Source organism: Sus scrofa, chromosome 15 (assembly GCF_054392235.1).
Source record: "Sus scrofa isolate SSC_HxYL_T2T_F1_AM1 chromosome 15, Sscrofa_HxYL_maternal_Yorkshire_Landrace_v2.0, whole genome shotgun sequence".
Lineage (NCBI taxonomy): Eukaryota > Metazoa > Chordata > Mammalia > Artiodactyla > Suidae > Sus > Sus scrofa.
This window is the reverse complement of record NC_139397.1, coordinates 21718272-21733485: the sequence shown is the minus strand read 5'-3', so window position 1 is coordinate 21733485 and position 15214 is coordinate 21718272. Positions and strand designations below refer to the sequence as shown.

Below are 15214 nucleotides of genomic sequence, written 5' to 3'. Positions count from 1 at the left end.
TCCTTTAAATGTATAAATGAGCTATCCCAATGACATTAACGAATATAATCTATATCTTACTATTCATTCATTCAATTGTTTTATTGAGGGCCTATCTGGGCACTGTGCTCAATGTAGGGACATCAAGATGACCTAATTACAGTCCCTGACCTCAGACATAGAAACATAATATTAAAATACCAAAGCACATGTACTGACTGTCAAAAGCGAACAAACAAGTTACTCTCTACACCAAATACCCAGAAAGTTCAAAGGTGCAAGCAACTACCCATACAAAAGAACTAAGGAAGTAGGCAGGCAACTTGAGGATGGATCACTCCACATTCACTCCAAAACTCCTTTTTCCCTGCCTTCCTCCAAATAAAGCCTGGGACAGCAAAAATACTTTTTTTCTCATTCTAGAGGTAGTTATATCACATACTTTTGGCGAATGAGATGTAAGCAGAAGTCCCCATGAGTGGGCATCCCCTTTCTAAAGGAAGGAAAGAAGGAAAGGAAGGAAGGAAGGAAGGAAGGAAGGAAGGAACGAAGGAACGAAGGAACGAAGGAACGAAGGAACGAAGGAACGAAGGGAAAAGAAAAGAAAAGAGAAAAGGAAAGAAAAGAAAAAAGAAAGGGAAAGGAAAGAAAGCTCTACATGAAAACTGGGCTTTGGGACGCCCTTCACTTTTCTTCCTGCTTTGAAGCAAACACAATTTCTCTAGGTACAAAAGTCATCTGTAGAGTAAGAAGCAAAAACTATGTGATAAGGATGATGGAGAAGGATGTTACCTGAACCCCTGATGGTATCAGTTACCTGTGAACTAACTGCCTCGGGACCTCTTATGACAATAAGACAAATAAAACCCTTATTCATTTAAATCATTGTCAGCAAGATTTTCTACTACTTGGAGCCAGAGGCATTTTTACCGTTAAAAGAAAGCCACAACAAAGAGGAGATATTTGAGTTGGACTATCTATGGTTCCTTCCTCCTTGATTCTGGCTGTGATCGAGTCCTTTCTAGCTAGAAGAAATACAATTTTGAATTTCCATGTCCACAGTTTTCCTATAATTTTGTGTACTCTAGATTACTAAATAAACATGTTCTAATTCCTCATGGAAATCCATTTGTTGCACAGTCATTACAAGATTTTTATTTCTTTTCCTAACTGAAACCTTCAATCCCCCAAACCTCTAAAACAACATTTCTTATATTATGATACAGATCATTCACATATGTAATATATACATACCAAAAAAAAGCTGAAGAAAAGGGTAAGAAATGAGAATGAAGCAAGAGAAGGAAAGAGGCACCTAGCTTATTTGACGGTATGAAATATGTTTTTCAATTTAGGGAGCATCTTGGAAAATACTTTTATAATAAAAGAAAGCACCCGAGACAACAGGTTTTTTTTGTTTGTTTGGTTTGGTTTTTTGCCTTTTGGCCATTTCTTGGGCCACTTCCGCAGCATATGGAGGTTCCCAGGCTAGGGGTCAAATTGGAGCTGTAGCCACTGGCCTACGCCAGAGCCACAGCAACACGGGATCTGAGCCGCATCTGCAATCTACACCACAGCTCACGGCAACGCCGGATCCTTAACCCACTGAACAAGGCCAGGGATCGAACCCACAACCTCATGGTTCTTAGTCGGATTCGTTAACCACTGAGCCACAACAGGAACTCCAAGACAACAGTATTTTTAAAATAGGAAAGACTCCCCCCAACTTGAAATCAGTGATTCTGTTTTTGAAAAATCTTCAAACTTGAAAAAAATACTTATCCAACAAGTATTTTTCATCCAATTTATCACTCCCATTATTATATCAGTGCGATATTCCGTCTATCTCTAGTAACCTCTCCAGGGTAATTATCTATGTAAGTTTCAGTTGGACGTATCTTAAATGTGTACTGTTCTTGGGATAGTTTCTATTGCACAGTGCTGAAAAGATTCACTAATTTCAATCATCAACTCCATACACCACATATACTTTTTTCTGCCTTTTTTGTTCAAATATATTTCACTCTGGCCATTCAGAGGAAAATTACACATCCCAGTAACATTTAAATTCTTCTCAGTTACCCTTTCAGTGGCTCAGGGTAATGATAGAGTAAAGAATCATGTTCTTCACAGGTCCTCCCCCCTCACCCCCAATTCGGCAGAATTTCAGCTTCAAATCTCTTGTGTCAAAAAGCAATGGGTAATGTCTAATGCTCCCCTGTGACAGGAGCTTACATTGGGAGGAAGAGGAGAGAGAATCAGGAGAAATCATGCACATTCCCAGCTTTTAAAGACTCTTAGCATATGGAATAAGCAATCTCTCATCCTATTTTCCTAAAAGAAAATTATGGAACCATAATAGCTAAAGGGTGCGGGCAAAGAAAAGGAAAGAGTTAGAAATTGCACAACTATCTCTGAGTATGGGTAAAGACCAAAAGGGTGAAATTACTGATAGCTCTGGTCCTAAATTCTCAATGAAATCGCCCCCCCCCCCAAAAAAAAAAACAACCTATATATTCATAAAACCTGGGGCTTGCATATTCTTTGGCATTGTTCATACATAGGTAGAGGCTTCTTCTGTGAAATGGATAAAAACTACATTCTGCAAGAATGGGACAAATAAGAATAGTAAGCATAGTCAGAGAATATACATGCCTTCATTTTAAAACCAGCATTCCAAGACAATCTATGGCAACCCATATCAACTCAAAAGCATATTCAGAGAATAAGTCTCTTTTGTTTATGTTATCTCAACTTCAATTCCACCTGCAGTTAGCTCCTTTAAAACAAATACTTCTAGGGCCCTTACATGATATGAAGTCCTTTTGCTCAGGCCCATTTTTATTTGGTTATCTTTTTAGGTGCACTAAAGATTGAGTTTACAATAAGCTGAACAGACAGCGTACAAAAGGCTTTTAGAACTATACCATATGGTCCAGGGAAGGGAACAATCTGGACTATCCCCATTTCAATCTGCAAGCTTGTCCACCTCTATAACACATCATACCACTGTAATAAAATATTAAGATGGAAATGTAAAAGCAAAAATAGTCTATCTTTAGCATTACCAGGCAACCACAATTCTGAAAATTTACTGATAAACTTAATAAACATTTAATTTATATTCTGAATTTTGCTATGCAACACCAGGGATACAAACCTAGGCCACTATTCACTAGAAACAATATTTCAGCAGGGATATGTGTGGGTATTCAACTTATGCTTCAGAAATTTAGAGGGAAAAAAAACAAAACAAAACACTTTTACAGGGGGCATATTGGCAGGGGCTGATGTAACAGATGACACATTCTTGGAAATCAAATAAAAGCAATAGGGAAATACCCATTGTTGCCTGGTGAAGGCCTAATCACATGGACACAGCTGGAACCAATGTAGATCATTCATTAATAAAACTGTATTGTAGTAGCCACTTTTTGATGCATTTCAATTGCTGCTGTAGCCAAATCTCTGAATTTCTTTGTTCCACGTTAGTAAGATTGTTTGAATGGGAAATATGAGAAGATTTAGGACAAGGAAAAAAAAAACTGCTCTCATGCTAAAAATGAGACTAGCTCAAAAGCTAAATGTCACTTTACCTTGCAATCTACTTACACTATCAGCAGCTTAAAATATGCAGCGTAAACCTGAAAGGGGGAACTCATATGGTACTATGGATAAAAAGTGAGCAGTGTGAGATGCCACAGAAAACATGAAATACTTGTGAAAGTATTCTACAGAATGATAATATGTCAGGCAGGGGGAATTAAAATGTACCAAAAACTAAGGAGAGAATCAAACAACTGAATTAATACATACTCTTTCATGCAATACTCTCTATTGACTGTCAACACTGAAGTATGTACTATATGCTTTAAGGGAAGATCACTCATATTTTTGACCACGTAAACTCAGAAACCACTATTTGTCATTATATGTTACCAATATTTGACATCAAACAGCACCTATCCATAGTTAGGTTTAAAATCTGCACCAATATTCAAGTGAAATAAAATACTAGCTATCATTATAAATGTGGTATATAATAAAACCCTAGTTAAAATCATAAATTTGGTATTTTTCCAATTTTGCTGGCACCCAGTTATAAATTTATTTTTCCATGTTTCTACAAATATAATGATTAAGTTTCTATATCATTATTTCTGCAAAGTGTATAATGTCAAACTATAAAGATATAGCAGCCTTGATATGCGTCCTAAATTAAACAAAACTGTAGAATTTATTTCCTACAAAAATGAAAAAACTCAACAGCATTTATCAAAACACTGATAAAACATTGTATATCTTAAATATATTTCTATTATGCCTCTGTGTATAGTTAAAATAAAAAAATAAATAGGACAATTCATGTTGCAATTCCTAAGTCACTGAAAGATATATTCCTACCATTAAAAAGATAAAGGGCTTAATTGCAAATAAAAATTATACCAATGGAGAAAATGTATTTAAAGTCAATGAACAGTATTCAATATACAATAAACATTATTCAACATATGTGAACATACAGAATGAAAGAGTTTTTGTCTGCATTATCTTTAACCATCAACTGTAGTATTATCAAACCTTGACACAAAGGATTCAAGACAGACAGTCAAGCACTGAACTGGACCAAGAGAAAAAAACAGTTTCACTGGCATTCCTTCTCAAAAATACCATCATTCCTAAACTTAAAATGTTGATCTAAAGGTTTAATTAATATAACCTAAGAAGCATCCCACCCATATTCATTATAGCTGCTCTACAGAAAAAGCCACATAAATAGATGTTTCAAAAAAAAAAAAAAAAAAAAAAAAAACCAGCACTGAGGGGAATTGAGAATCATAACATTTAATACATGGCATTATATACACAAATCAATTTGAGTATTTGTTTGTTTTGTTAAAGTAATGAGCCAATATGTTCCTGAACCTGTCTTGAGAATGAGAGAAAATAACAGGTGAGTTTACTTAATGCATACTTCTGATATACTTGTTTTACAAATCCTTTTAATGATTTTTAAAGCATTTTCTAAATTAAAAATCTCTGGGCAAAAAACTGTTAGATTGCACAAGTTTACCTCAACGTATCTATAATACATATATATATTTGCAGCATTTATGGCATATAAAAATATTTCACATTAATAATTCTAACACAAACCACTATTTAATTTCTTTTCAGTCACATTCGTTACACATTTATAAAAATACATATGTTTTTCCTCCTGAAGTAATTTTCTTATTGCCAGAAATTACTTACAATTTTAAAAATAAAAATCAGCTAAAATAATATCAATCTCCTCCTAAGAAAGCATATTCTGTCTATTTTACTATTCTTATCTTAATTGCAATATACCAATATTTAAAGTAGATCACTTGAAAGTAAATTTATTTGTTTTGCTTAATACAACAGAAAGCATATTTAAATTTTGAGGAACATTCTATAAATTTCACAGAATGCTTGCTCAAAGTGAAAATCTAGCCTCCTGTTCGAAATATCACTTAAAAGTCATAATGCTACATTTTCATATCTCTTGTAATAGTAGGTCATTAACTACAATTTAGAAGGGATTGGAAAACTTAAAAACACTTACATTTTACCTTGCATTTTGATTTCAAAGGAAAAAAATTAAATGTACATCCTTTTGTTTAATGAAAGTTCACCTGCTTATCTAGCTGCATTTACCGGACATTCTAAAAATTAGCATTCAATCTATAAAACATATGAACTCACTCTGAGTTTTAGACAAAATCAGAAAATAATAGCAAGCTTTTTGGTCTCAACAACTGATATCTTAGTATAAAAATCCATATAATATAAGCAAATATTACCCAAGAGTTTAAATTCAAATAATAAGCTATGAAACAAGACAAGGTTCCAACCAATCAAAAACACTATGTCAACAGGACCAAAGTTAGCAGTATTCAGTAGGGTTCTCTGAAAAGTGTGGTAAAAAACTGCAACTGTGAAGGAACTCTCTAAGAGAGCTGGAAAAGGCAAATTTAGCACAAGCTTCTATAAGGAACAATGGCACTTTGGTAAATGTGAAAGTTAGGAAGAGAATGATGTCTCTTTAAGAAAAAGGGTCTTTTTTGTTTTTATTTTTTCATGATGTGGTTTTACGTGAAGAAAGAGGAAGAAGAGGGAAAAGAAATGGTATAAGTAGGAAAGACTAAGGCTGCTCGCCTTCCTTCAGTGATGCTGGGAGGGTAGACCCTCTGCCTTATGAAAACCACCGCCAGAACCAAGCTACACAAAACATTTTGGCTGCCAGCCTAGAACAGTGCCAGGCTGTTTTTTATTTTTGCGCTAGACTCCCTCAATTGAGACAGTGTGGGATTGTCACTTTGATGCACATAGAGAACAAAGAATAATATAGTACAGAAGGGGGGAATTTGGGGCCCCTTTAAAGTCAGGTTAGCATTTTGTTTTCTTTGACAGGTCGTGAAAAGGCCCAAGAAACAAAAGTTATGCCGAAGAATGGATCAATTGCCTAAAGAAATTAGCGTGAGTACAATATTGTCGTCAGTTTAAAAGCCATGTGAGAGATTAACATTTTAAAAAATCAGACATAAAAGGGCTCCAAGTCATATACTTACCTGTTTAAGAGGCCAGAGACCAAGAATAACATGATTCACCAACACATAATCTTATTTAAGATCTGATAGTATGAGGGAAGGCCATAAAATCTGGCAAAAAAAGAATTAATATGAGTGTTATAATTTTTAGGTCACTATTCAGAGGCAACTGTGTCAGCTGCTATTGTAACCTTGATTTCTCCAAAATTAAATAATCTGATTAAAAGATTATAACATTAGAATCTGAATATTTTATGCCTTTGCAGGGAAAGAGGTGATAAATGAGCAAAAATGTTTAAAGGATTAAACCACAAATCATCTACAAAGTTGCCACAGACACAAACAGGAAAACCGTCTCTTCTATCCTATTCAATTCTGTACTAGAAGCAAAGCTAACACAAATGAGAAAGCGAAGCGTGTGCTGTGGCAATCTTCAACTAAATCTACTACCTGAATCTGGAGACTGAAAACACCAGTAAGCCATTAGCTCCTAGAGGTAGGACTTTTTTCTCTCTAATGCACAGGATAAGTAGAGGTAGAGGTCCATTTTCTACAAACCAAATGAAAAGAAAGAATGAACTGTGACAAGCCCCGATCCCATGCTGGGGTATTTTACATTAAGCTCAGCATCCTCTAGAAGCAGTATGCTTCTCCCTGCCAATTGGGGGGGTGGGGTGCAGAAAAGTTGTGAAACTAATACAGTGTTGATGAGTAGCACCAAAGGTCTAGTAGTCCCTTTCTCCTGCACATCTCCACTGAATCGACTGTTAAAAGAAGACCAAAGGCTGTTACAGAAATAGCAAGAACTGAAGCACTTGCCTCAGATGTTACAAGGGAGGCATGGAACATTTACCACCTGAGCCTATCTAATTTCTGACAAAATGATCCCCTGCCCAGTTTTGTTCACGGCCACAGACTCTGACTGCAAGTCACGATCAGTGTTGGGAAAGGCAATGGGGAGGGAGAATGTGGGGGAGAAACAGAGAGAGAACAGCAGCCAGACTTTAAGCAATATACATACTTCTCTTATTTAAATCAGTGTCCATGCACAATACTTTGGGATGACAAAATCTGTGATAAAGGTTTCAGGTACAGTGATTTGCTCTGGGTGGCAAGGTTAAGTCTACGATATAATCAAAGAATGTATTATTTTGCTCCTCACTGTTCTCCTTTTGCATGTCCTTTCTTTCCACTAGGATATACTGCTGATGCCGTTACCACACGGGACACTGATAGTTGTAGGCAAGGCATTCATGTATTGCCAAAGTGGTCCAGAGAGTGATGTCTGGCTGGCTTTAATTCAGCAAGGAATATGAGGCAAAACCAAAAAGAATGAAAGGTATAGAAGCCAAGCAATAGCCTGTGTTTTCTGTTTATTAATGATGCAGATGAAATAGGGGGAAATCTAGAAAAAGCAGGCAAGCCAACTGAATTACAAAGAAAGATTACAGGAGTTAAGTGTGTATAACTTGGCTGACAACCAAGGAACAATATGAAAGCTGTCCACAACTCTCCAAAGTATATACATAAAAAGAAAAGCAAGGAATTTTTATCTACTATATAAAAGTGTGAATATATGAAATAATAATGTGATAAAATAAAAATAAAGAAATTTGACTTCAAGCAGCCAAGGAAATAATCTGGTAAAACTTAGGAAAGCATATGCTTCTTCTCTTTAGAAATATTTATCATCTTACTGATCCACACTGGAGAGGACTTAATTGACAGAGAAATAAAAAAGGAACTCTCATTTGCTTACCTGATAATCCAGATATACTGATGTCTCTCTTTACATATGTCCAATCTGGCTAATGCAGAGGTATCTGTGAAATCACGAGGGACATAGGTAAGTTGGCCTCTTTAAATTAAACCCAATATGAATTCCAAATCCTGACCTAGACAAGAGTTTACATGAATGATCTAGTAGTCTGGTTCCTGGATATTCCAAGATGTAAGAAGAACCTCTAAGAACAGAAATGTTCTGAGGCTTAATTAATAAGAGCTTTTCTCAGTTGTTCCAAGGATTTCCCAAATTAATTTTAACTTAAAAATAATAATAATAATTCAGATTAGAGATCCTTAACCTTGGCACATGGATGGCCTTCTGTGTACTCCTGAATGACATATGCAAAGTGTGTGGGTTTATGTAAAGATATATCTCTCTGGGGAGAAGGTCAATAGTTTGTGAGATTTCAAAAAGGTCTATAATCCAAAAAACTGTCAAGAACCTCTGCTGAGGACAGTCTAAAAGCGCAAAGGCAGACTGGAATGCACACGAATAATCAGTCCTGGTGTGGAGGCTTTACCCCAGGGAAACAATGGAGATGCACAGACTTGTAGATCCAGGTAAACAACTCAAGAACACTACTTGCCATGAGCGCATGACATCAGGTTTAAACTGTTACTTAATTTACACATCCCTAAGTTCTCTGCAAGCCATGCACAGTGAAGAGAATGATATTACCACATACCCTAGGGTGGATATTGTGACTTTCCTGTTTCAGTACATATTAAAGTCAGAACCCTTAGGTATATCGATACTGACAGGGTCAGAACGAACATAGTAACTCATCCAAAAAGGATCCTATATGACAAGCCAAAAAGAGGAACTATCAAGGCAATAAGAAATATGGCTCCCAAACGATTTCCATAGCACAAAATCACAGATTTAGCCAAACATCTCATAAAAGGATTATCCAAAACAGTAATCAGAGTCAGAATAACCTATACTAGGAAAAAAAAAAAAAAAAAAAAGGGTTGGAGAAGCTTCCAGAAACCAACTATGAATAAAACAGGAAAGCATTCATAGCCAGAGACAGGATCCTGAGCTGACGTGTCATCAGACCAACAACAACAACTACTGAGAGGACATAAATCAAAAGAGTGGCGACGGGGGGGGGGGGGGTACTTTGAAGTGGGCTATTTCAAATAATGATTATGTATTACATTCTCTCAAGAAAAAAAAAACTAACAATGTATTCTGACATTTTCCCTCCTAAGCATCTCCTAGGCATTGCATGGGTGCTAGGAATAAAGCAGTGAATAAGACAAGCAAAGCTGGCCGCTCCGCTGGAGCTTCCTTTTGGGGAGGAGAGGAAGGATAAAGGGAGACAAGTAAATAAGCAATATCATTTCATATGATATATGATACAAACGAAAGAAGCAAGCTGATGTGACCAAGGCATGCGAGAATGGCTTATGTCCAGCTAGTACATCACAGGGATGTTTGCTCCAGTCCTCAGCGTTAGTCAGGTACTCAGAGTGAGTCAGCATCTCAGAGAACTAAGATAGGGAAGAGTCTGGAAAGAAACAAGTCAGACCTCTTCATTTCAGACATGAGGACAGAGGAGTTATCCTGGAAGACAAAGCATCACATCCCCATTATTTCTGGAAATCAAAATACACACACCTACACCAAGTTAGAACTTATGACACATGCTCTGCCTTTAGAAGAAAGGACTGAAAACAATTACTGAGCAGCATTTCTGAAAAGCTGGCTAAGGATACTGCATACTTTGTACCCTTCATATTTAACCAAGAACCACATTCTATCCAAATGTTTGGCGAGTTCCATGCAATTAAGGAATTTTGGTTTTTGCTTCTACAGACAAATCTGATCAATTTCCACTGTCCAAGGAAAGTTGCCCAAGCCCATGTTCTGATGCCTCCAACCCAGGCAATCTGGCTCTAGATCCCAAATTCTCATCATCTTTTGCAGGCTCTACCGTAGTAAAATTTTAAAGAACAAAACAGCTTTAGGTGGTTCCCAGTATGCTTAAACATATATCCTCAACTAAGATCTGAAAAAGTCAAATTAAACAAAACCAAGTGTGACTATAAATAAAAACATTCACAGAAAACTAAAATTTAGAAGCAAAACTAAGTGGGAGAAGAATAAGATAACAATAAAACAATGAAAGAAGACACAAAAGAGTTATCTGTCCTGAGCCCAATGCATCTGAGAGAAAATTCCTCAAGAACAAGAAAACATAACTGTGTGGCTATGAAAATTTTATGAACCTCAGAAACCAGGTATGCCCAGTGGCCCCAGAAGAAAATCAGTCCTTGATTCATAACCATGGAAACTTCCAAAGACTAGCATGTGATTCTTCTTCACAAAGGTGTGTGAGTGTGTGAGAGAGAGAAAGAGAGAGAGCATGCACATGTGTATGCACAAGAGCATGATGTCTTAGGGATGGAAGGTTGGTTCTTAAAAGAATTTTAGTGTTTCCCAAAAAGCTTACAGAAATAGTGCATATCTAAGTAGAGCTATATAGCTTCCAAAATACAAAACTCACAAGGTAATATATAAATAAATACATGGGCAAAAATAAATAAATATATTGATTACATATGTATACATATCTCTATAAGGATGCACAAAAAGACGATGACACTGGTTACACGTGTATAAAGAGAAAAAGTGTTAAGGATCAAGGTACAAGAGAGGAAATTTCATACCCCTTGATACTTTTTCAATTTGAACCAAGTAAACATAGTGACCGTTCAATAGTTTTAAAAATAATCTTAAAGTTCAAAAATTTAAAAAAAGCAATGCTGAAGAAGAAAAGGTAGGATATATATTTATACACACACACACACACACACACACAGAGGGGTCCTTGCTGGTAGAGAAGTTGGGACTTCAGCCTCAGTGAAAAACTTTCTACCTTCAGGTCATCACCCCTGCCCTCCACATCTCACTGCCCTCTACCAGAGATGCACAACAAACATGCATATACAGAGGCCATTTCATTTGGTAGATGATGCTGTTCAAATATTCTATCTCTGAATGCCAGACTGCTTAAAACATCTAAAAATACAGATGCACTTTTTTTTTTTTTAAGCAGGGAGGATTCTATAAGCTATCAATTAGAAATATATTCTTGACCTGTTTTAAAAAGTTGTTTAAGAAAAAGAAATTTGTCCAATTCCAAAAGATCAGTGATATAAATAAAGCTGCCCCAAAGCTAGAAATTTAACTACTAAATTATCTGCTTAACACTTGCAAACCAGAATACTTACAGTCTCCAACCTAAGAGAGCAACCCTGAATCCTTTTCTTTTGAATGTGAGCACATTCTGTCATCTCACTGACCAGAAGTGATGCTGCTTGACTGGGCAGCACAGTGACCCATTCCTTCCTCCTTGGCCAAGAAGAAGCCTTCCCCTCAAAGCTGTAAAGTTGGTCGGGTATATAATAAAGCCCTTTCCTTTAAACTTCCTGTGAGTCAGAACTTTTCACAAAATCTATCCCCCAAAAAAAGGCTTGTTCATATTAATTTGCTTTGTGTTGCCATCACTCATTGTCTTCATTTTTATTTTAGTGGTATTTTAGCCAAATGAAATATACACTCAGTTTTTCTCAATCTGTCTCAGCTCTACTCTTCATCTTCTGGGACCCAATTCATGTGATCCTTTAACAACTATTTATTTCACACCAAACTAGTTATCTCCCTAAAGCTTACCAATCTAGCCTCTAGGCATATTTCTTAAATAAAAGCTGTAGATCTTTGTAAACCTAAAATTTGCATACTAAAGGAACAAATCAACTATCAAAAGACCTAGTAGTGTATAGCAGTTGCTCACCTCTAAGCAGAGTTTAAAATTCATTACAATTTATTATTTTTTTAAAGAAACAGCTATTGACTTTTTCCCTTTGCAAAATACTGTGTTTAGTGGCCTAGTTAAATTAGAGGTGATAGTGTGAAGCAAGTGTTTTAAATTGCTAAATTCTAAACCTTTTAATAAAAGTACATCAGTCAGAAGTTTTAATAAGACTCAGCAGGACAGAGAGGAATCAACAGTCTGTAGGTATCAAAAGGGGGTGGTAGACAATGATAACCTTAACAATTTGCATAGGGATTTATAATTTCATTGCTTAAAGGTTAATGAAATTATGTGGTATTTTGCCCACTCTTCTCCAGTAAGAGATGTCTTGGTTTGTATACATTTATTGACCAAATCATTTAACAGAAGTTACATAAAATATTACCAATTAGTCTGCTGCATTTTTTTTAATGTACTCCTGGGTGCACAACTATCATTATCTCCTCTAACGAATAACTGGGTGCCCTAAAATAAAAACATAAGGTTTCCAACAACACCTCAAATTAAAGAACAAACTCTTAATCAGAACTCTAAAAGTAGAGTAGGCTGCTAAAGTGTTTTTCATTAGCTATATTCCTTCATTTACTTTGTACTTCAAGTCAACCATTGCTAAATAATTGCTTCTGCCAAATAGTAATATAAAATCCACCCTAGAGGGTTTTTTTATTTTATTTTAGTGGAGCATAGTTGACTTACAATGTTAGTTTCAGGTGTACAGCAAAGTGGATCAGTTATACATAAATATTATATTTATATATATATGTAATCTTGGGTGGGTGTAAATGATATTACTATCTACCTGTATACCTAAAAGTATATATTTATACTTTTCCCATGTAGGTTATTATAGAACATTACCCTAGAAATTGACGCATGTATTCAAGACACATTGAAGGTGAAACTGTCTAGAGAAATGCAAACAATAGACACAAATAATGAGAAGAGTTAAAGTAATAAAAGAATTTTAGGCTGGAGCAATTGTTTGCAGTCATCACAGGGGCAAAAACAACACACACACACTTGGTTCACTGAGCACCTAGGAGGTGTTCAAGGTCTAGGCTTTATTACTTGATCCCCAGTTTTAAGGGAAAACTGCAGAGTATAGCTTTACACAGAGTGGTGTTTCCTACTTCAAATGCACAACAGAATCACCCAGAGGGCTTAAAGAAAGTTAAACAGCTGAATTTAGACCACACATTCAGCAATTTTGGTTTCATCAATAATTTTAGAAGCTCCCAGGTGATTCCTTATGTGCAGCGAAGGTTGAGAAACACTACTATAGGGCACTGTGGTCTCAAAGTGGGTCTCAAAGTAGTGACAGGAACAAGAGCAGCAGGGGAAAACTTGTTAGAAATGCAAATTCCCAGTTCCCTTTTCAGACCTACTGAAGGAAAAACTCTGGGGCAAAACCAGGCAATCTGGATTTTGATGAGTCCTTCAGGAAACTATGATGTCCACTAATGTTTGAAAAACACTGCTTTAGAGTTAAAAGAACCTGGTTTCAATCCTCTCTCTAGAATTTGCTACCTGAATGACCACTGCTCAGCTTTCAGTTTCCTCATCTGCAAAATAAGAGAGTTAGCTAAGATTTGTAAACATGTATTATTATGTGCCAGAGAATGTGCTAAGGAGCACTTTATATACATTAATTAATTAAACACAACAAGCTTACCAGGTAGATAGTAATATCATTTACACCCACCCAAGATTACAAAGTGAGGAAGCAGAATCAGAATTTGAACTCAAGCTTTTCAAATTCCAAAATCACTGTTCTTTCCCAGTTCCACAAAATATGCTAGTCTGCCTCCTCTCCCTCCTTTCCTTCCTCCCTCCTTCCCTTCCTCTTTTCCCTCCCTCACTCCTGTCTTCCAGCCTTCTTTCCTTCCCTCCTATCTGTCTCACTTTCTTTTAAAAGTTCATTTTCCTACTCTAAAGGTGAGATTAACTAGCATATACTCAGTGACTACTATAACGGACCAGAAAGAAAAGGATTAACATTTTAAAAATCTAAAAATCATGGTAACAAAGTTACTAGATGGAGACATATATTTTGCAAAATACGGAAACACATGACTTAGTTCTAAACTGGTGAGTCAAAAACAGAAAAACTTGAGAGTTCATGAGACTGGAGCTCAGCAACCAAGGCATGAGGCCAAGGGGAAGTGCAGTTTATCCTGAAACAGGGTGAAATGTCTGTACAGCACAGGGGGAAGAAACGAAGGGTTAGAAAATAGTAGAAAACAAAGCTAAGTAAGCTAAATGGGTCCAGAATGTAACTTAAAGTAAGAAGAATTTCACTCTAGTATTAGTAAAGATGTAAAAGCTTTTTTCACAGAATATTGCTGATGCATTGATGGTAAAATAGGCGAAGTCAAATCATAGATACTTACTCTAGAAAAAAAATCAACAGGATTATACTGGAAAAAACATAAAGGAAAAAAGTCATTTCTATTACAAAAAGTGTTCCATATGATCCACTCTGTACTGTAATGTTTTCATGGTCTATTCATATGCACCACAGTAATTGCAGTCATTCACTAACCCATCCAACACTGACTGATGGCATTGAGTTAGGCATCAAGGATAAAAAGGTAAATAAGATACTGACCCGGGGTGCATGGAGCATTTATGAAAGAAACAGATTGCAAACGTTTTATGTAACATTTATTAGGAATTTCAAAGGCCACTCAAGGCAAACCAAGTCTTAGGAATGACTTCTGTGAAATTCCCAAAAGTCAATGAGGTATAATCTAGCCAAAATGCTCAGTATATAGCAAAGAAAAAAGTACCTTGTTTATGCTAGCACCACAGCCATCAGCTCACAGGAGTGGAGAATCCTCAGTTCCACCCACATGGAGGCTGACTTACAGCTAAAGAAGGCAAGCAAATATCAAATCTAGAGGTAAACTTTTAAACATTTAAATTGTTCATTTCACTTTTCCTGAAGAACTAATGAATAACTATGCTCAGAAACCTACGGGAAGATCCAACCTATGTATTAATGAAGGAACATGGGAGGCACGATGGACTGGCTGAATTTACTAGCACCTC

General features: G+C 36.2%; 1 protein-coding gene across 8 annotated transcripts in view; it reads right to left on the bottom strand.

The window, feature by feature from the left end:
• Positions 1-15214, bottom strand: part of GTDC1 (glycosyltransferase like domain containing 1) — a 427341-nt gene that overhangs the window by 347028 nt on the left and 65099 nt on the right. For 2 of the 8 annotated variants that reach the window (XM_084998899.1, XM_084998900.1), the window contains 2 exons: positions 14953-15033; positions 8314-8377 (listed from right to left, as the gene is read on the bottom strand). The exons of 4 other annotated variants lie outside the window; for them this stretch is intronic. Coding sequence is in view for 1 of the 4 variants with exons in the window: in XM_084998910.1 (XP_084855036.1) it covers positions 6615-6625; positions 8314-8377 (75 nt within the window). In the remaining 3 variants the exon portion in view is untranslated. Of the gene's footprint in view, positions 1-6614; positions 6626-8313; positions 8378-14952; positions 15034-15214 lie in introns of all 8 variants that reach the window. 2 more of the 8 variants (XM_084998910.1, XM_084998901.1) reach the window with 2 other exon arrangements.